The sequence below is a fragment of the Balaenoptera musculus genome, chromosome 10, assembly GCF_009873245.2.
Source record: "Balaenoptera musculus isolate JJ_BM4_2016_0621 chromosome 10, mBalMus1.pri.v3, whole genome shotgun sequence".
In the NCBI taxonomy this organism is placed as follows: Eukaryota; Metazoa; Chordata; class Mammalia; order Artiodactyla; family Balaenopteridae; genus Balaenoptera; species Balaenoptera musculus.
The window spans coordinates 9922261-9943746 of NC_045794.1; the positions used below are offsets into that span (position 1 = coordinate 9922261).

Below are 21486 nucleotides of genomic sequence, written 5' to 3' on the forward strand. Positions count from 1 at the left end.
ACAGGGGATGCGGGTTTGATCCCTGGTCAGGGAACTAAGATCCCACATGCCACAGGCTAACTAAGCCTGCACGCCACAACTACTGAGCTCATGAGCCTCAACTAGAGAGCCCGCGTGCCGCAAACTACAGAGCCTACAGGCCCTGGAGCCCGCACATCACAACTAGAGAGAGAAAACCCACACGCCACAACTAGAGGGAAGCCCGTGCACCGCAATGAAGAGCCCGCATGCCTCAACGAAGAGCCCGAACACCACAAGACCCGACGTAGCCAAAAAATAATAATAAATAAATAAATAAATAAAACTTTGAGAAGCATTATTGAAAGAGAATAGATAACATGTGGTGAACCCTGGCTGTGGAGGTGGAAGGAAAGGGCAAAGCAGAGTATGACTTTGACGTTGCTCAGTACAGGGGAGACTGGGTGGCTGGTGACACTATTAATCCAGATGCAAGAACATGGAACATGATGGGTTCTCTACTCGGGTCTGCCCCCACTAGAGGATGACCATTAACTTTGGCACAGGTGGCCAGTGACCGAACAAGAAGGCAGGATGACAGCGGCTGAGAAACCTGCCCCAGAATGAGACCTCTGATCTCTTCATTTCCATGCCTCTGGCTCATGGTATCCATCATTCGGTTCGATACCACTTGAGAGCTGTTATCTAGAAGATACCTGATCTACTGAAAACCTCTTTTTTTGGTTACTTCTTGTCTGTCCTGTTATAAGAGTATAAGTGTGGAGTCTGGAGCCAGATCATTCAGGCAAGTGACCTCCAGCAAGTCAGTTAAACCTTTCTGTGCCTCAGTTTCCTCATCTGCGAAATAAGGATAAAAATTCTTCATGAGGTTGTTACAGGAATGAAATGAGTTAGTCTACGTAAAAGGGTGCCTGGCACACAGTGTAAGTACCTTGTGAGTGGTTGCTATCATTATTAATAAGTAATGGAATACTTGACTAAAAGTGGTACAAATATTAGAGATTTATTATCACAGAACAAGATTGGAAGTGGGCAGTTCCAGGTTGGTGCAAGGACCAGACCCTTCCCATATCCCACTCTGCCATCTTCGGCTTGTTAGTGATTTCTCCCCTCATGGTGGCAGAAAGGCTGCAGTAGTCCCAAATATCAAGTCCTCACGTGACCAGCATTTCAAGCAGGAAATAAGGGCTTTCTTCCTTGTGTAGCCCTCACTTATCAAGGAGGAGAATCTTTCCTAGAAGCCCCAGTTGGTTTCCTTTCAGCTAGAACTGATGGGTCACAGGCCCATCCCTAACTGCAAGAGGAGCTGGGAAAGAATCTGGCACTTCCAATCTATAAACAAATGAAGCAAAAGTGGAGCTGGGCTGGCTGTTGCATGGAGAATCCGCAGTGCCCATCACAGTCTGGGAGCCAAAGATTTCAAGACTGCCTCACTCAGGCCAGGGATAACTGAGAAACAAGGACATCGCACTATTCTTCCAGAGTAAATGAGCCATAGACTTCATCCTTCAGGGGTCATTAGTTTTTTTAAGGATAGCTTTTAACTCAGGTGAGTAACTTGTTGGTGAAATACAGAGAGAGGATATTTTTGAGCCCGGGGACCTTTCTAGTCTTCTCACCTGTTCTAGGCTGTCACCTTCCCTTCCCACAAACCAAAGGAGAAAGTTCATAATTCAGTTCACCTTGTCTAGAAGGTTGGCTAGGCCAGTCACTCTTAAAGGTACTTAAAAGGAAGTGGATGCAGGCTTCACCCCCTTTTACTGCCCCATGCCGCATCTCACCCATGGTGATGGGGTAATAAGCAGAGAGCTGTGTGAGAAGAACTACTCTTTCCCCTTGAGAAGGACATCGCAAATCAGCAGTTCCCCTACAATCTACATCCCCACAGTCATGGCCAGAGTTTGGACCCATAGCATCTCTCATCTGGGCTCCCAATCAAATTTCTCCATCGCAAGAAAGACTGCAGACGGCAAGGTGGATGGCGAGCTCCAGAAGAACGCCTTTATAAACATCCACAGAAAGCCCTATTTCCAACATCCAATTCCGTTAACAAAGAGAGGAGAAATTTTAAAATTCCAAGGTACTTAGTTACTAATCTGATTCTGGCCTACATGTGGATATTCAATAAATACTTGTTAAATTAAACTGAGTCAAGGTTTTATTTATTCAACATACTTAAAGCTTATGTAAACCCCTTGGAGATTTGTGTCAAGCTGTTAAGTTGGAAAATATATGAAAAGTAGTATTTTCAATAGACCAGCTTTCCTCTTAATGAGCTTTATGAGCTTAGTGTAAACCAGGGGGGAGGGGGAGGGGTTCCAGGCCAGGGGACGGGAAGGAGGAGGGAAGGAGGAAAAAGGAGAAAAGCCTGTTTCTGTCTCTGTCTACATTTGCCTTCGTTGCTCTACTTATTAACCAGTTACTGCCCTCTAGCGTTCACTGTATAAATTCTCACCTGAATCCCATTTTTGTCTTTAAAAACCCTGATGACACCAGGGACCAAACCTCTTGATTTGCAAATAAGCAAATTGAAGTCCAGAGAGATGAGATGTCGAACTGACCCAGGCGGTCTCCTGGATTTCCAGTTACCCCACTGTAACTTGTCTGGCAAACCCCCATTATTCAAAACATTTCTCAGACACTGTAATAACTAATCAATAAAAATTACAGCATGCTAATCATTTAATAATACAAGGCAGACCTCGGAGATATTGCGGGTTCAGTTCCAGACCACTGCAGTAAAGTGAATACGACAAGAAAGCGAGTCTCACGAATGTTTTTGTTTCCCAGTACATATAAAAGTCATGTTTACACTGTACTGTAGTATTAAGTGCAATAGCATTGTCTAAAAAAAGTATATACCTTAATTTTAAAATATTGTTAAAAAATGCTAACCAACGTCTGCGCCTTCAGCAATTCGTAGTAGCAACGTCAAAGATCATTGATTACAGATCCCCGGAACAAATATAATAATAATGAAAAAGTTTGAAATATTGAAAGAATTACCAAAATGTGACACAGAGACATGAAGTGAGAAAATGCTGTTGCAAAATGGCACCAATAGACCTGCTTGAGGCAGGGTTGCCATAAACCTTCAATTTGTAAAAAATGCAATATCTGTGAAGCATGATAAAGTGAAGCACAATAAAATGAGGTATGCCTGTAATTTTAAGTGCTATCTATTATTTCCAATGTTATTCCAAATAAAGCCAAAATTGACTATTGGTCAAGTTTAGATAAGGACTTATAAATAATATTGTTACATTTTAAATTTACTTAAGTTTGGAAAATGCCTATTTTACTTTTTCTTTTTTTTTTTGAAAAAATAGTTAACTAGAACAGACCCAAAGTAGATCTGGCCATTTATCAGAACTTATCATCATCTCCATGCAGGCTAATATTCTGCTAGAATTCTCCCAAAGGAACCTCTTTTGCTCATTGATGGGATAAGGGGGGGTTGTCATTTTAACTTAGAACACATATTTTCATCATTTAATCATTTTGCTGGTGGGAATAAATTTAAAGTTATCCAGCTGGACGTGTCACTTATGAGAACATTACTGAGTACCAAAAGATTTATTCAGATATTTAATTGGAAGGAAATACATCTGGAATAAGTTTTATTGGAATTCATATAAAAAGGAAAGTAAATCCATTAGAATTAATACCATAAACAGTCGACTTTATCTGGAACCAGAAACATTAATGAATTGGAGCCTAGGAGTCCTAACCCTTTTTCCTTGTAAAAAGCCAGTCGTTTTCCAATTGATGTGGCAATTATTCTTTATTGCTTTAGGTAGAGCTTTGTTTTCAGCTAATATTTTAGAGACAGATCCTTCAAATCACCCGGTTTGTTTCTTTCCCCCGCTTCTTTTCGAAGAACAAGCAAAAAGAAAGCGGTAGGAGGCATCTTTGCCTGTCTTCAAAACACTTGAAAAATCCTGCGAAGATGAGCAAATCAGCAGAACCTCGCTGCATAGGGGCTATTAGTAACTACATGAATAAAGAGACATCTAGGGACCTCCTTGTCAGCCCAGTGGTTAAGGCTCCCCACTTCCACTGCAGGAGGCACGGGTTCGATCCCTGGTCCTGGTCGGGGAACTAAGATCCCACATCCCACAGCCAAAAAAAAAACAAAGAGGCATCTAATGTCCTCCTTAGATGTCAGCATAGATGCCATTGATCAAATAATCAAGCCTCGAGTAACGTTTCCTGCGGAGGGATTCTAAGAGCGTTCTGCCCAAGAGACCCAGGCCTATGGCGAGGAACAGAACCCCAAAGAGCACGGTCCCGACCAGGAGCCACTGTTCAAATGCGAGGCCCTGCTGACTTTCTGGAGCACTGCTCAGGGAGGGCCCACCAGAGCTGGCCTTCCTGTCTTCCTGGGAAGCTGCTGTATTTGTAGTGGGAGAATTCACATTTGACAAAGGAAACGTAGCAGGGTCCCCGGCAGCCTCTGTGTTCAAAATCAAGCTGGAAATGTCTCTTAAGGGCACCGTGTCTGGTGGGCCTTTCGAGTCTGTTGATGCCCTAAAGATGGAAGTCGGAACCTCAGTTGTGGTCGTGTTAGTGACCGTGGCTACAGGTGGGGCAGAGGTGGCTCCCTGAGGCTGAGAAGTCACAGAAGGTATTCCTGCAGCGCTGGCGGCAGGGAGAGATGCAGGCTTTGGAGTGGCCAGGATGGTGGGCAGAGAAGCAGCTGCCACTGTACTGGGGAACACTGTCACATCTTCAGGCAGCAGATGAGCTACCGTTTGTTCTGAGGGAGACGGTGACTTCCGAGAGTGGCCTTTTTCTTTATAAACAGTCCACTGTGGACTCGCCAGATCAATCTTGAGTAGTTTCTCCAAGTGATCTGAGGACCCAAACTTCGGAGAGAATGAATGTCTCCATAAGACCGTGGGCTCTGAAGCACCTGTGGGAGGAGGGGGCGTGGGAGTGATGGTGTGTGAAGACCTGCTGAGGAACAGAGACTCTTCTTGGGCCACCTCCTGGCTTGGCAAATCAGTTCCCGCCAAAGATGGAAAATCTGAAGACGGAAAGAAAATAAAAAGAAGACTTCCATATTTCCATGCGAAGGCAGGTTAACAAGGACAAACGTTATCAGCTTGTTCAGTAAGACCTCAAACTGTTGATTCTTGACATTTCATGGGGCAAAGTGGAAAAATACGAATTGCTAAATCAGATCCTGATGACCTTGCCTCTTCCCCAGATGCTGTGGTTTATTTCTCGAGTGTTGGCCCAGAGGAGAAGAGAAGTGTGCAGAGGAGGATCGGGCAAATGAAGGAAGAGGTGGGAGGGGACCAGCAGAGATGATAAGAGGAGCTCAGCATGGCCGGCAAGAGGTTTAGGAAGATGGAGACCCTTCAGGGGCCAAGGCCAGGGAAGGCAGCTGGGCTGGGGTGATGCGGCAGGAAGAGGACAGGCAGAGAAAATGCTGGTGTGAGGCACAGGCTGTGCCAGCTGGGACCGCAGTGACAACTGGGAAGCAAGCCATCACTAGGGGAGATATCACGGGGCCGGGGGGTAGCCCACAGGACAATGCGGAGAGGAGACAAAATCCCAGTGACTTGCTTTCCACAAGGAGGAGGAGGAGGAAACTGGAGGGTCCCTGAAGCCAAGGCAGCAGCACAAAGCTGATGACGTTTTTCAATGAAAAAAATGGGTTTCAGGGACTTCCCTGGTGGTCCAGCAGTTAAGACTGCGTGCTCCCAATGCAGGGGGCCCAGGTTTGACCCCTGGTCAGGGAACTAGATCCTGCATGCCGCAACTGAGAGCCTGCATTTTCATATTTTTAATATTTATTTATTTATTTGGTTGCATCAGGTCTTGGTTGCGGCATGCGGGATCTTCCTTGCGGCATGTGGGATCTTTCGTTGTGGCACACAGGCTTCTTTCTAGTTGTGGCACATGGGCTCCAGAGCCCGTGGGCTCAGTAGTTGTGGCACGCGGGCTCAGTAGTTGTGGCACGTGAGCTCTAGAGCACGCGGGTTTAGTTGCCCCGCAGCATGTGGGATCTTAGTTCCCTGACCAAGGATCGAACCCACATCCCCTGCGTTGGAAGGTGGATTCTTAACCACTGGACCACCAGGGCAGTCCCAATAAATAAATATTTTAAAAAAAACAAAAAAACCAACCAGTTTTCAGCACCATACTCAGGGGAGGAAGGCGATCTGAGAGATTTTCTTTTGATCCTTGCAGATTAAAATTTTAGAGCCAATATCTTAGGTTCTGAGGACCATGGACCAGTATTTGAAATCATGATGGCCACGTGGCTAGCATAAAGAGCAGAAAATCACACAGTCCCAGCTCCGGCTGAGGAGGAACCAGCCTCAGATCCTCCTCCTGTGTGAGAAAGTTTAGAGTTTTGCTCTTTGTCACACATGCCGTTTATCACAGCTCGAACTGAAAAGGCTGGTTAAAGCAATCCGGGGCAGAGAAAGACCCCTTGAATTGCTCTGTATCACTCTGCTACTTGGCTAATCATTTCACTTAAATTAGAACGGCAGAAACACAAGGAAGGAAGCAAAGGTGATTCTCCCCTCTTCTCTTTTCCATCTCCTATTTCAACTCCCGTCAATACCAGTTTCTAAACTAGACCTCACTCTCTTCTCTGCTAACAAATAGATCCAGAGGCAACTTCAGATTTGTGACATCTTTGACTACTCTCTAAGCTTCACACTACTCAGAGGTCCTTTAGAACTGTCACTTATTAATCCATCTAGGACAGGGGTCAGCAAATTATGGCCACTTCTCTTTATATGGCTTGCCAGCTAAGAATGGTTTCTACATTCTTAAATGATTGAAAAAAATCAAGAAGGATAATATTTTGTAACATGTGAAAATTATATGAAATTCACATTTCAGTGTCCATAAATAAAGTTTTATTGGCATACAAGCATGCCCATTTGTTTACATATTGTCTATGGTTGCTTCTACTACAAGGACAGAAGTGAGGAGGTCCGACAGATTGCATATGGCCCACTAAGCCTAAAAGACTTGCCTGAAAAGCCTAAAATACTTATTATTTGGCCCTCGACAAAAAAAGTTTGTGGATACCTGCTCTAGGACACTCTAAAATAGAATTTAGATGCCTGAAATTCCTCCAACAATGCTGAAGAAAAGAGTTTCTGCTGCAGGTGATATCACATTCATAGGCATAGTGTCACCACGAGAGATAATAGAGCACCTGTATTTTTAGGTCGTGTCAGATATTTTTAAAAAGAGCAGGACTCATCATATTTCATTTTAAAGTTTAGAAAGAAGGCTAGGGCTTCCCTGGTGGTGCAGTGGTTGAGAACCTGCCTGCCAATTCAGGGGACACGGGTTCGAGCCCTGGTCTGGGAAGATCCTACATGCCGTGGGGCAACTAGGCCCGTGAGCCACAATTACTGAGCCTGCGCGTCTGGAGCCTGTGCTCCGCAACAAGAGAGGCCGCGATAGTGAGAGGCCCGCGCACAGCGATGAAGAGTGGCCCCCACTTGCCGCAACTAGAGAAAGCCCTCGCACAGAAACGAAGACCCAACACAGCCATAAATAAATAAATAAACCCAAAAGTTAAAAAAAAAAAAAGAAGGCTAAATAAATGCTCTGTGATATGTGTGAACTCAAAACTTAAAATAGGCCATTGACAAGAATGACCAAAACAGCTGTTTTCTTTCTCAAGAATACAAGGTCATAAATAAAGCAAAGCTAGGGCTATTCCCATTTCTTGATAAGATTAATCTATTGGCAAAGATCCTAGAACCACACAGGGATCCTCCACACCTGCTCCATTCACCTCACCCACTGATGTTTGCCTTTGGGGCATGGTGTTTTCTCTCAGTCACGTAGCCATGAGCTACAGAAGGAGTTGGGAAATGTGTCCTCAACCGCTCTTTTGAGTTTCATTTCCAAGTGACTTCACTAGATAAAAAATTTAGGGACTGACTATTAACTTGGAAACCAGCTGAGCAAATAGACTTTCAATTTATTCTATTTCTGAATTCCCCTATTCTAGTCCTTGGAGGAATGACAGACCACCAAGCTCCAAAAACAAACAAACAAAGATTAAATAATGCCAAGCTACAATGATTTTACAGAATGAACAGAGCACACTATTATCTTTCAAACTTTCAGTCTGTAAATATTAGTCAATTACAGGAAACAGAGTTCATCAGGAAACAAACCACCAAACATATCTACTGAATTTCACTCTGACCAGGAGGCAGATATTTATTTTTATGGGGCAATCTCAATCCATCAACACGGACAGATTCATAAATAGAATTACAAACACAATTTGTAAACATCTGTAGATACAGACAGCCCGCTGCACACCAAGTCCGGGGTTGGTGCCACTTTGCCCCTAGATAGCCACCGGCTCTGGGCTGATGGTGCCCCCTGGTGGCTGACACAGGAACTGTTCGATTCTAATTCCACTTCATTCACTACCTTCACACTTGCCCTTAGGAGGTTTAGGCACAAGCCAAGTTCCCTTTTCTCCCAGTTCCACTGGAGAAAATGGAATCTTTACCACATACTCCCTCTTTTATACATGCATTATAAAATCAATAACATGACAGAGGTACTATGAAAGTTATAAAACAAATTCAACGATAATTTCTATCATGTCCCAGCAACTATTAACATTTATGCATACCTTAAAATTAAAATTTTTTTCATGTAATTTAAAAACTGGGTGTTTTTCACCTGAAATTTAGGTGACATTTTATTTCTACATCTCAAACTTATTTTTTAACATCTGCATTGTATTCCCTCAGGTGGATCCATTATACTTTACACCCAACCATTCCCTATCATTTGGACATTTAAGCTGTAGAAACTTTTAAACTAATTTCCTTTAAACTAATTCAAAAAGTGCTGTTTTCACTTTTTAAACTAATTACACAATAAACAGTTTCACAACAACAGCTTTTTATTTGGTATAGATTTTATGGAAGTCAAATGACTGGATTCAATTACCTATAATTTCTTTAATATTCTGCTTTAATTGTGAAATAGCTGATAGACATAGGGAATACACACTGACAGTGGAAGAAAGGACACAATGAAGAAGAGGCAGTGAGAAGGGATCAGAGAGGCAGATGTGATGGTCCAACTTCCACCTGATGGGAGCTCTTGAAGGAGAAAAATAAACATTCCAATTAGTGTCTTGAGCCCTGACCTCACGGGAAACTCAGACTGCGATGTCCATTTCCTGCTGGATACCATCCCCGGGTGTCCAACAGGCTCTGCCACGTTCCAAGTGATGAAAAAAAAAGAGGACAAGCAAGAAGCCATATCCGCACAACACTGTAGGTCCCGGTGTTTTTAGCCAAGATTATATATAGACGTAAAGGAGGCGAACAGTCAGAGGCAACTGCCCTGGCCAGTGTGAAGCCCAGAAGGGGCAGGGAGACGACAAGATACTTTCCACCCAAGGTAAGATCCTGGGTGCTCTGAGAGGTCTAATTTGTTCTGTGCCATAGTCTTTTTAAAAAATTATTCTTTTTAACAACTGTGGTAAAATATACTACATAAAATGTACCACTTTAACCCGTTTTTAAGAGTATAGTTCCGTGGCATTGAGTTTGTGCAACCCTCACCATCAACCATCTCCAGAATTTTTCATCAGGCAAAAGTGAAACTTTGTACCTTATCTACCAATCTTTTTAGACTTGGGCTTCTACCACTATGCAGGAAGAATTTACACAAGCAATCTCTGCTTTACGCTCCTGTTTAAGGGAATGTTTGACACGTCAGGTTTTCCTGCTTCATGAACGAAACTCAGACACAGCCTCACTCAGGGGACAAAGCAGAGTCAGTGTCCGGATGGCCCGGGCAGCATCGTTCCCCAGAGAACCCTGATTGCACTCTCCCTCCCAACCGCAAAACCACTTCCCCGGCTCAGTAGACGGCACTGCCATCCATCCAGATGCTCAAGCCCAGGACTCGGACCCAGTTTCACTCTTCTCTTTTCCTCGTTCCCCACATCCACACCACCAGCAAGCCCTGTCAATGCTATCACTGAAATGGCTCGTGTGTTTACTTCCCTCCATCTCCTCCACCGTCTCCCTGGTCCCCAAGGCCACGGCCTTTCACTCGGATCTCGTCCCAGCCTCCTACCCAGTCTTCCCACATGCCCTCTTGCTGCTGCGTCACTGTCCATTCGCAATAGAGCAGTCACAGTGAGCTTTAAGAAATCACCTTTAAAACAGCACGTTATACGTGCCTGCTGAAAACCTTCCAACGGCTTCCCATCATGCACAGAAAATAAAAACTCCTTACCCGCTACAGAGCTTGATGGGATCGCCCCACTTTCCTTCCTTCTTGCATGTCACTCTTTACATGGTTCACTATGAGTCAGCTGCTGAGATTGGAGTGTTTGAACAAACACTCCCAAACCATTCTGCCTTAGGATATTAGAACAGGCTGTTTCCTCTGCCTGGAAGGTCTTCCTACAATCTTCCCACATCTGGCTCCTCCGTGTTCAGATCTCAGCTTAGGGGTTACATCTTCACAGACGTTTCCCCTGATCACCTAATCCAGACGGTCCACTCAGTGATTATCTATTTTTTCTTTTTTGCTGTGCTGTGTGGCATGAGGGATCTTAGTTCCCGGACCAGGGATCGAACCTGCGTCCCCTGCAATGGAAGCGAAGAGTCTTAACCACTGGACCCCCAGGGAAGTCCCTCTGTGATTATCTACTGTGTTGCCTTAGCTCAATTATCTGCATAGCTCTTATGACTATTTTTTTAAATGGGAATTTTATGTTTTAATTTTCTCTGCTTTGAAAATATATTCTTATATAAAGGCCATGTTTCATTTTATTATGATCAGTTATTTTTTTAATTTAAATTTTTTTATTGAAGTATAGTAGATTTACAATGCTGTGTTAATTTCTGCTGTACAGCAAAGTGATTCAGTTTATATATATATATATATATATTTTGAGGGTAACCACCTCTTTTTTTTAAAAATAAATTTATTTTATTTATTTATTTATTTTTGGCTGTGCTGGGTCTTCGTTGCTGCCCGCGGGCTTTCTCTAGCTGCGATGAGCGGGGGCTACTCTTCATTGTGGTGCACGCGCTTCTCATTGCAGTGGCTTCTCTTGTTGCGGAGCATGGGCTCTAGGCACACAGGCTTCAGTAGCTGTGGCACGGAGGCTCAGTAGTTGTGGCTCACGGGATCTAGAGAGCAGGCTCAGCAGTTGTGGCGCATGGGCTCAGTTGCTCCGCGGCATGTGGGATCCTGCCCGACCAGGGCTCGAACCTGTGTCCCCTGCATTGGCAGGCGGATTCTTAACCACTGCGCGCCACCAGGGAAGTCCTACATTCTTTTTTTTATATTCTTTTCCATTACGGTTTTTCATAGGTTTTTTTTTTTTTTTTTTTTGGCTGCAGTGGGTCTTCGTTGCTGCGCACAGCTTTCTCTAGTTGCGGCGAGCGGGGGCTACTCTTCATTGTGGTGCACGGGCTTCTCATCGCGGTGGCTTCTCTTGTTGTGGAGCACGGGCTCTAGGTGCGCGGTCTTCAGTAATTGTGGCACACGGGCTCTAGAGGGCAGGCTCAGCAGCTGTGGCGCACGGGCTTAGTTGCTCCGCGGCATGTGGGATCTTCCCGGACCACAGCTCGAATCCGTGTCCCCTGCATTGGCAGGCAGATTCTCAACCACTGTGCCACCAGGGAAGCCCTTTCATAGGATATTGAATATGGTTCCCTGTGCTATACAGTAGGACCTGTTGTTTATCCATTCTATAATATAAAAGCCTACATCTGCTAACCCCAGCCTCCCACTCCATTCCTCCTCAACCCCCTACCACTGGGCAACCGCAAGTCTGTTCTCTGTGGCCGTGGTGACTATTTTTCTTGATTATTTATTTATTAAGGTTATTGTCTCTCTCTCCTAAAATATTAGTTCCAGAAATGAGAACCTTGTTTTTCATGTTTAGTGTCGTATCTTTCTACCCTTAAGGTGTAAAAAGTGCTTGGCCCATAGAAGATGCTAAATAAAATTTGTTTCTTATTGAATAAATGAACAAAGGGAGTATTATTAATACCTAAGGGTGTAAGGACAAAAACTTTATAAAACTGAAATAAGAGTAAACTTCATACTTGAAAGCATTTCATCCTGAAAAATTAACAAGCCAAAATCTCACCAAGGCATATCCAAATAATTATATTATTTTTACTTGTTTATTTTCTGTATTCTGAGCAAATATGTAATTTCCAAATGTGGAGACTCTATTTCCAATGCCTGCACAAAATTTGGCATGTAGCTGTTTCTCAGAAACTTCTTAAATGAGCTTCCTTGCAGGTCTGGATAATAAAATCCAGTGAGTTTGATTTCAGAGAATGTGATTACAAAATAATTGGAACCTAACGACAAATGTACTGGAATTTTATATACTGTATTTACATCATCTTAACCCTTTCAAAATAGTCACCCCTGGAGACCTGTATACTTATTCCAGCGTTGCTGACACGGTTCTAAAGACGTGTTTCAAAATGTTTACATGAAAGATCTATGTGCCTTTTATCTTAAGAAGGTAAAAACAAAAACAAAACAAAATACTATCATTCATAGGTATAAAATACGTTCACTGGAAAAAAGAAAGATATTTGGTTGAATCAACTGAATTTTAAATCATGAGATTTTTTCTGATGTGCCTCTATATTTGTGATCCCTTTTGGAAGTTCTTCTTAAACTCTTGCAGGCAACCTTTCTACATGAATCATATCCTTAAATAATTCCAATCACAAAAGACAAAGAACAATGTTTTTATTACCTCTAATGATCCTGTAACTCATAAGTCCCTTTGCTGGTTTCAGGGGACAGGCTTCCTCAGTGGGACAGAAAAACAGGTAGCAGTTGGGTAGTTTAGTTGTTTTTCGAGTGTCGAAGATCATCAAGTTACATGCTTTGTCCCCTGCAATGAAAGGTTTCATAAGCATTATTCTGAAATAGGATCTTCCAAAGAATAAGGCGAGCAGGAAAACATTTATTCTAGGGGCCAACACAAAAACCTTTGTTCATTGCCTGCTGGCCGCTGAGTCATTTCCTTTTCCTTAGTTTAGTCACTGAAAGCAACTTTTAAAGACCTCGGGTTTAAAAATCAGAATGAAGGTAATTTTGGCGAAACATTTTTAATAGTACATTTCATTCTTTAGAAAGAAGCCTTCCATTTGCTAAAATATTTATCAAAACATACATAGAAATACTGAGTCTACAACTCACTACTGAGTCCGACCTCAGGAAATGGATCTAACCCTAATGCCTGTACGTACCTCTTGCATACTGAGGGCATCTTAGATGCCTACGAAGCCATCAGTCTGGTTTTCTTGGTGTGGGGCGAGGGGAGGGTGGTGGGCAGGGAGGGTCAGTAAATTCAGCCTTATACATATCATGCCTCCTTCCACAATGCAGCTGCATAGCATATGGAATGCCAAGTCTATTGTTTACTTTTATCAGTACCATTCTTCTTTTGGTTCTTCAAATTTCTGCTCTTCCTTATCATTTTTGTTTGTCTCCCAATCAGGCAGTGGTCAGGGATCACCCTTGACTCCCCCAGTGGGAAATACGACTGAGTTCGTTTCTGCAGGGGTTTTATCCTATCATGTCTCCATTAGCCAGGTAACAAGAAAGGTACTCTGGTTACTTTGGCTTTTCCTTTCCCCACGATGTGATAATTCTACAAACCATTTTTGTGGGCACTTAGGTAAAGGGGAGGGTCCATAAAGGGTCCAAGTTGTACACAAAATTTTGTGTCCTTTGTATTTGTGGGCATTTTTCTAGAGTCTGTGCCTATAGGCAAATTATCAAAGTGCTTTTTTGGAATCCTAAATGGTCAAAAACCAACGCTCAGTAAAAGAGGGAAAAGTCTGAGATCCATTAACTGAGACCCACAGTACCTCTGCTTACAGTAAAGCAGTAACAGGACTTTTGCTTGTAGAATAAAGCCGCAAACCCTCATTTCTTACTAAACACCTATCACGGAATTGAAGAGAAATGCAAGGTTTCCTGTGTTGCCAGGATACGCCCACATGGCATTCAGTCCTATTTGCAGGTGACGTTTCTATTCCACATGTATGTTGATATCAACATTTAAAGAAAAACTAGAAATTTAAATGAGATCTCTATGACTTCCATAAATTACATCTCTATGAAGTGTGTCCAAAAGCACACAGCTCAATTTGAGAAGATCATTGAAGTATTTGCTTCCTCCTGACAGCAAATACCTGGTGTCATTTCTACACGAATTCTCCAGTTCTCTGATTCTCTAACACCAACGGGGTGTCTTACAATTCAATTCGATTCTAATACTAACTGCCTGGAGTGTCAGACCCCACTGGTCTAGGGCTCAGTCCCATAAGACTGTCCCCACTCAGACGCCAGTCACAGTATCGGGTCCTCAGGTCACTCACACATACGGCAAACTTGGCTATCACCCCCCCACCCCAGGTTCAATAACTTGCTAGAACTACTCGCAGAACTCAGGAAAATGCAATACTTACCGTTATAGTTTATTACAAAGGATACAAATGAACAGCCAGATGAAGAGGTACATAGGGCGAGGTCTGGAAGGGTCCCAAGTGCAAGAGCCTCTGTCCCTGCGGAGTTGGGGTGTCTCCTGGCACATGGATGTGTTCACCAACTTGGAAGCTCCCCGAACCCATCATTTAGGGGTTTTCATGGCAGTTTTATTATGTAGGCATAATTGATTAAGTCATTGGCCATTGGCGACTGAATTCAATCTCCACCCCTTTTCCCCCTACCTGGAGGTGGGTGGAGACGACTGAAAGTTCCAAGCTTCTAAGCAAAGCTTGGTCTTGCTGGCAACTAGAAGCCATCCTGGTGCGATCGAGGGTCCCACCAAGAGTCACCTCGTTAGCATAAGCTCAGGTATGGTTGAATGGGGCTCCTTGTGAATAACAGAAGAAGCTCCTAAGCTCAGAATATTTCCAGGGTTTTAGGACCTCTGTGCCAGGAATCAGGGACAAAGACTATAAATAAATATAAATACGCAAAAGTCTGTGTCCTTCAATTTCATGTCCATGTGTATTTGTCTTATTATACCACAATCATTATAGCATGAAACGGAAATAAAGATCTAAGAGAAAACATATGATTTAGTCAGCTGATAAATCAAGTAAGGATCACGAGTCCCGTGTTCACTAGCTCTTCTAGGGTCCTTGATGACAAGGTCTTTTCCATCTTATTCACTGTTTTATCTCCAGCACCTACCAAGGCATTAGGTGCTCAATAAACTTATGTGGTTTTTTTTGTTTGTTTATTAGATATATACTTCTGTTTTCAGGTCATAGGTTTGGAGCCTGAAATATGCAAGGGCATGGTTCAAACCTGTGGGCCTCAGTTTCCTTCTGTGTCATGGAATGGGTCATTCTAAACCCCTTCCCATGCCTCTTAGATTCCTAGAAGCTGCAATTAGTGGCCAGTGGCTTCCTGACTCACCTGTGCCACCAGCTCCAGGGAAGGGAGATAAAACGGAAATTTTGTGCTTCCACTTAAAACTCAAATGCTGATTCTCCTATGGGATGACTTTAGAATTTTATTTTTTGCCTCAACTCCCTTTCTGTTTAAACATTCTTTCTTAATATCACACTGTATTCCAATATTCCATGATGATGGAAGCCAAGCATTTAAATAGGACTTTTGTTTTCAATATCTCAGATGCCTGTTAGAACATAACACCAGTCGTTTTCAACCCTTTTTCTACCCACATATCTGAGTGATAATATATATACACTCATCAGTAACTTTGGCTCAGCTTAGGGGAGGGGAGAGCACACCATGGAACATTCCGTAGTGATTTTGCCACCCACTTTTCTACCCCATTGAGAATCACTAGTACAAACCATTTAGCTTCATCAACCAGCTACTTACATCACAAAACACATGGAATAAAGAGTTGCCAAGGCATTATTACTTACCTGATATGTTTTTTGTTGAGCAGCAAGAATTAATGCAGTCTTCTTGAGTTAATGTGTGTATGGGCTCATTGCCTCTGATTCCCTTGGAAAGAGATGACTGGATGTCAATGACCATATCTTCTAGACTCTTGGTGGGGCAGTTCTGACTGGTGGACAGCCTTAGTGTCAGGAAACAAATTATTACACGAGTGTAAGTCAAACTCCATCCCTCCCGGAAGAACATTTTAAATTTCAGTTTAGTCTTGGTCTCCAAAGGTCGGATAACTCTCCCTCTGGCCTGAGTTTGCTTCAAGAAGATTGTACAGATGATGGAATTTCTCTCTAGCACAAAAATAGAAAATCATCAATGAGTTTTGTTTCTTTGAACAATCCTAGAGAAGATACATTTCATTTCCTTCAAGTCAATGCAAACAACTCAATTCATAGGACAGGAATAAACAAGTATTTTTTATTTGTTTCACTTTTAATAGATTTGAGACCTTTCATTAAAAACTTGGCAAAAAGCTAGTAAGCACACACACACATGCGCTCTCCCATCAATGCTTAAAATCTGACAAGTATCTATGAAAGAAGAGGTAGTCTGCTTTTCAGTTCTAGAATCCTTCCTCTTCTTGCCTCTCCTAAGAAGAGGGGAAAGGACACAAAATCTGTGGTCATTGATGAAGCAATGATCATCGCTTTGGACATATTTTCTTTCTCAGTAATAACAATTAGCATTTTAAAATCACCTACTGAGTGGTAGGCAATGCGCTAAGAAAATTACATATATTGTCCTTCTAGGAATTAGCCCATCAACAGGGGGAATATTCTGGCTCAGTTGAAGGAAACTGTAGGGGCAAGTGTTCTTTCTGACATCCCTAAAAACACAAAAGTCATAATACATATAATGCCAACTCCATTGGTGAGCTGGTTCTTCCAGAAAAAAAAATGTTAAACTGGCAAGGCTATATCAGAAAATATCCTCATTTCCAGAATACAAATTGTTCACTAAATGATAGCCTAGATCAGAATTACCGCTTCTTTAATTTTTTTTTTTTTTTTTTTTTTTGGTTATGAACCCTTTGGTACTCTGGTGGTGCTTAGGCTCTCTTCTGACATGTCTTAAAATGTATAAAAGCCATGTTGTTAAATGTATAAAATGAAATATATAGGATTACAAAGGAAGATAGTTATATTGAAATATAATTACTGAAAAGTTTTTAAAATGTGCCTATAAGACTCTGATGAAAGATATCAAAGAAGATCTAAATAAATGGAGAGATATTCCATGTTCCTCAATAGGACTACTCAATATTGCTAAGATGTCAGTTCTTCCCAACTTGATCTACAGATTCAATGCAATTCCAATCAAAATCTCAGCAAGTTATTTTATAGACTTCAACAAACCAATTTTAAAGTTTACATGGAAATGCAAAAAGGCCCAGAATAGTCAACACAATACTGAAGAAGAACAAAGCTGGAAGACTGACACTACCTGACTTCAATACTTACCAGAAAGCACTGCTAATGAAAACAATGTAGTACTGGCAAAATAACAGACAAATAGATCAATGGAACAGGATAAGGAGCCCAGAAATAGACCCACACAAATACAGCCAACTGATCTTTGACAAAGGAGCAATGGCAATTCAATGGAGAAAGGATATTCTTCTCAAAAACGGTGCTGGACAATTGGACATCCACATGCAAAAAAAATCTAGACACTGACCTTACATCTTTCACAAAAATTAACTCATAATGGATCATAGACCTAAATGTAAAATGCAAAACTATAAAACTCCTATGTAACATAGAATAAAGTCTCTGTGACCTTAGATTAGGTGAGTTTCTAGATAACAACACCAAAAGCACAATCCATGAAAGAAAAAATTGATAGGTTGGATTCCATTAAAATTAAAAACTTCTGCTCTGTGCAAGACACTGTTAAGAGAATGAAAAACTAAGCCACAGACTGGGAGAAGGTATTTGCAAAACACATATTCAATAAATAACTGGTAGCTAAAATACACAAAGAACTCTTAAAACTTACCAAAAAGAAAAAAACAACCCAATTTAAAGTGAGCAAAAGACCTGAACAGACACCTCACCAAAGCAGCATATGAAAAGGTGCTCAATATCATTGTCATTAGGAAACTGCAAATTAAAACAACAATGAGATGCCACTACACACCTATCAGAATGACTAAAATCCAAAAAACTGACAATACTAAATCCTGACAAAAACCTGCATACAAATATTTATAGCACTTTATTCATAATTGCCAAAAAACTGGAAGCAACTAAGATGTCCCTCAATAGGTGAAGGGATAAACAAACTGGTATATCCACACAATAGAATATTTCTCAGCAGTAAAAAGAAACGAGCTATCAAGCCACAAAAAGAGTAACCTTAATTGCATATCGCTAAGTGAAAGAAGCCAGTGTGAAAGGTATGATTCCAACTCTATGACATTCTGGAAAAGGCAAAACAACATCGACAGGAAAACATCAGTGGTTGTCTGGAGGAAAGGGAAGGGCTGAATAGGTGGAGCACAAGGGATTTTTAGGACAGTGAAACTATTGTATATGATGCTGTAATGATGTATGTCATTACATTTGTCAAAACCTATAGAGCTGTAGAACATAAGAGTGCATCCTGGGGCTCCCCTGGTGGCGCAGTGGTTGAGAATCTGCCTGCTAATGCAGGGCACACGAGTTCGAGCCCTGGTCTGGGAAGATCCCACATGCCGCGGAGCAGCTGGGCCCGTGAGCCACAACTACTGAGCCTGCGCGTCTGGAGCCTGTGCTCCGCAACAAGAGAGGCCGCGATAGTGAGAGGCCCGCGCACTGCGATGAAGAGTGACCCCCCACTTGCCGCAACTAAAGAAAGCCCTCGCACAGAAACAAAGACCCAACACAGCCATAAATAATAAATAAACAAATAAAGAGTGCATCCTAATATAAATAGGTAGACTTTGGTCAGTAAAAAATAAATAAAAAACCCCCAGTATTTTAAAAAAACAGTATATGGTAATACAGCACAAGTCTAATACCTTCCTTGCTAACTCTTATGTCCAACTTTCTAAAACAGTAAAATGAAAGTAACATTTATGGTTCTCTATGCTAAGCACTTTACATATATTATGTCATTTAATCCTTACAAGAATCCTATAAGCTAGATCCCATTAGCTCCATTTTCAGTTAAAATAAAAACAACTGTGTGATAAATAACAGATGGTAGGTCTAATCATTGCCATAATTTTGAAGTAGTGTTGAATGTAATGATTTTGAGATATATGCAGTAAGTCACATGACATGGAAATATTTGTGATTTCTACTGGTGGCAAATCAGAGCTACCCTACCACTAATACTCCTGCGGCTTTTGCCTACATGCCTCTTAAAGGAAATACTACACTACATTTAGAGGTTAGCAAAATAAACTTTTCCACCCAAGTTCACAGACTTTCTGAATACTGTCCATGGACTCCCCAGGTTAAGAATCCTGGCACAAGTTACTTTTTATGCTGCCACACTTTGCAAGTCACTGGAGAAAACAAAACAGGAACAAAAAAAGAAAAACCAGGCCAACACTTCACTTTGAATGGATTCTAAGAATCTCTCCTCAAGCTGCTGCAAAGAAACCTGAACTGTGCCAGGGGATGCAGGAGAAGAGCTGTGCTTTCAGTACCAGCATCTTTATTGCTCCTGGATCACAAGCATACTAAAGCGCTTATCTCATTAATGGTACCAAACAATTATTAGGTAAATTAATTCTTCTAATACATTATTATTTAGGCCTTAAAGGTCCAAAGATGAACAGATTTTTAAAACGTGGCAAATACATAAAATGGAATATTATTCAGCTACAAAAAGGAATGAAATTCTCATACATGCTACAATCTTGAAATCATTATGCTAAGTGAAATAAACTGGATACAAGAGGACAAATATTGTATGATTGCACTTATATAAAGTCTCTAGAAGAGGCAAATTCACAGAGATAAAAAGTAGAATTGAAGTTACTAGAGGTTGGTGGAGGAGGGAATGGGGAGTTACTGTTTAATGGGTACAGAGTTTTCCTATCGGGGATGCCAAAAATGTCCTGAAAATGGACAGTAGTGATGGTTACCCAATAATGTGGACGTACTTAATGCCACTAAACTGTACACTTAAAATGATCAAAATAATACATTTTGTTACAGTATGTCTATTTTACCACAATAAAAAGATCAAAACAAGCTTACAATTTAAAAAAAAAGGTTCAAAGTGAAGTTGAATCCTGTTGAAATAGAGTGGGAAAAGGATACAGGTGGGTAAGAGAAGATGCACCTGAGCTTTACATGCCTGCTGACTGGAGTTACGGGATCGTACCTGCAATCAGTCAAATATTGGAAATCATTTTTCTCACAGCATAATCTAACTTAATTTATCAAGGTGTTTATAACTGTGTATAAACACACACTCTACAGAGTATTAGACAATTAGCAGGTTCGATAAATACAGGATACGAATCATACAAGAAAAAATGGAAAATCTGCCTTTTCTTTGAGGAAAGGTACGTGGCTCACTAAACCATTCTTCTGACCCTGCTGCTGGCTTGCCTAAAGACCCTCTCCGGGATACGGGGGCCACCAGCATCCGGCTCAGCCAGTTCTCCGAGCTCCCGGAGGGGCGGAGGAGGCTTGCCCCGGGAAAGGGCGGGGGGCGCCGCTGCCCCCGCAGGTGGCGATACTGCCCGCGGGGGCTGGAGGGGAGGATGGGGAGCCTTTACCTGGAAACGGGAGGACCGGGCCCTGCTGCCCTCCCGGTGCAGGGCAGCCCCGCGCGCTCGGGGAAGCAGCGGCGGATCCGCGAGGGGCTCGGCGAGGACGCCCGGGAGACTCCGCAGCTCTCGCCCAGCCCTGGGGTTGTGATTCACGAGTTCCTGCTTCCGTTGCGGCGGCCGAAAGTTTGCCGGAGGTGGAAGGGCACGTTCCCGCCCTGCAACCCGGAGCTGCTTCCCAGCAACCTGGAGCAGGCCCCCTGGGCACCGGGGAGAGCCGGGAGCCCCTCCCCGGGTCCCCCGGCTCCCCACTCACCCACCCCCGCCCTGCATAGCTGCTGTGCGCGCTGCCAGGGCGGGGGCGCCACCCTTGTGGGTGCCTGAGGGTCTGCAGCTGCGCCTTCTCGCTTCCTGGAGACCAGAGAACAGGCAAATACCACGATGAAAGTCAAACAGTACTCAAATGTACACTGTACAGGCATACCTCCGTTTGCACTTAGCAGAGACTGCTATTTTTTTTTTTTTTCAACAAATTTAAGGTTTGTGGCAATCCTGCCTGGAACAAGTCTATTGGTACTGATTTTGGAGAGGCAGCAGTGAGTGGTGGCGTGAAGCGAGATCTTAATTCCCTGCCCAGGAATTGAACCTGGGTAGCCTGGATGAAAACTAGGAATCCTAGACACCACACCCCCTGGCTCTTGCCCCCAGTGAAAAATGCATTTCTCATGGAGGCAAAAACTGTAAAAACAGGTACAAAGTTTACTATTGGAGACATAGCACAACAAGTGGGAGAGCAGACAGAGAAACATTTGTTTAGTTGAGGTAGAAGC

At 42.6% G+C, this 21486-nt stretch overlaps 1 protein-coding gene across 1 annotated transcript; it reads right to left on the reverse strand.

The window, feature by feature from the left end:
- Nucleotides 1–3124: 3124 nt before the first annotated feature.
- On the reverse strand, nucleotides 3125–20964 carry MANSC1 (MANSC domain containing 1). The gene is made up of 4 exons (XM_036867424.1): nucleotides 20666–20964; nucleotides 15915–16235; nucleotides 12752–12892; nucleotides 3125–5008 (listed from the first exon to the last, which is right to left on the reverse strand). The coding sequence occupies exons 2-4, from the start codon at nucleotides 16135–16137 to the stop codon at nucleotides 4137–4139; spliced, it is 1236 nt and encodes a 411-aa protein (XP_036723319.1). The 5' UTR covers nucleotides 16138–16235; nucleotides 20666–20964; the 3' UTR covers nucleotides 3125–4136.
- Nucleotides 20965–21486: the final 522 nt, after the last annotated feature.

Bases quoted from the DNA above. Each gene is read 5' to 3' on its own strand.
- MANSC1 (XM_036867424.1), bottom strand. From the start codon at position 16,137: ATGTTCTTCCGGGAGGGATGGAGTTTGACTTACACTCGTGTAATAATT. The intron at 12,893-15,914 runs GTAAGTAATAAT...CTTTCATTGCAG, and splicing joins CTCAACAAAAAACATATCAG to GGGACAAAGCATGTAACTTG. The intron at 5,009-12,751 runs GTAATAAAAACA...TTCCGTCTTCAG, and splicing joins GAGTTACAGGATCATTAGAG to ATTTTCCATCTTTGGCGGGA.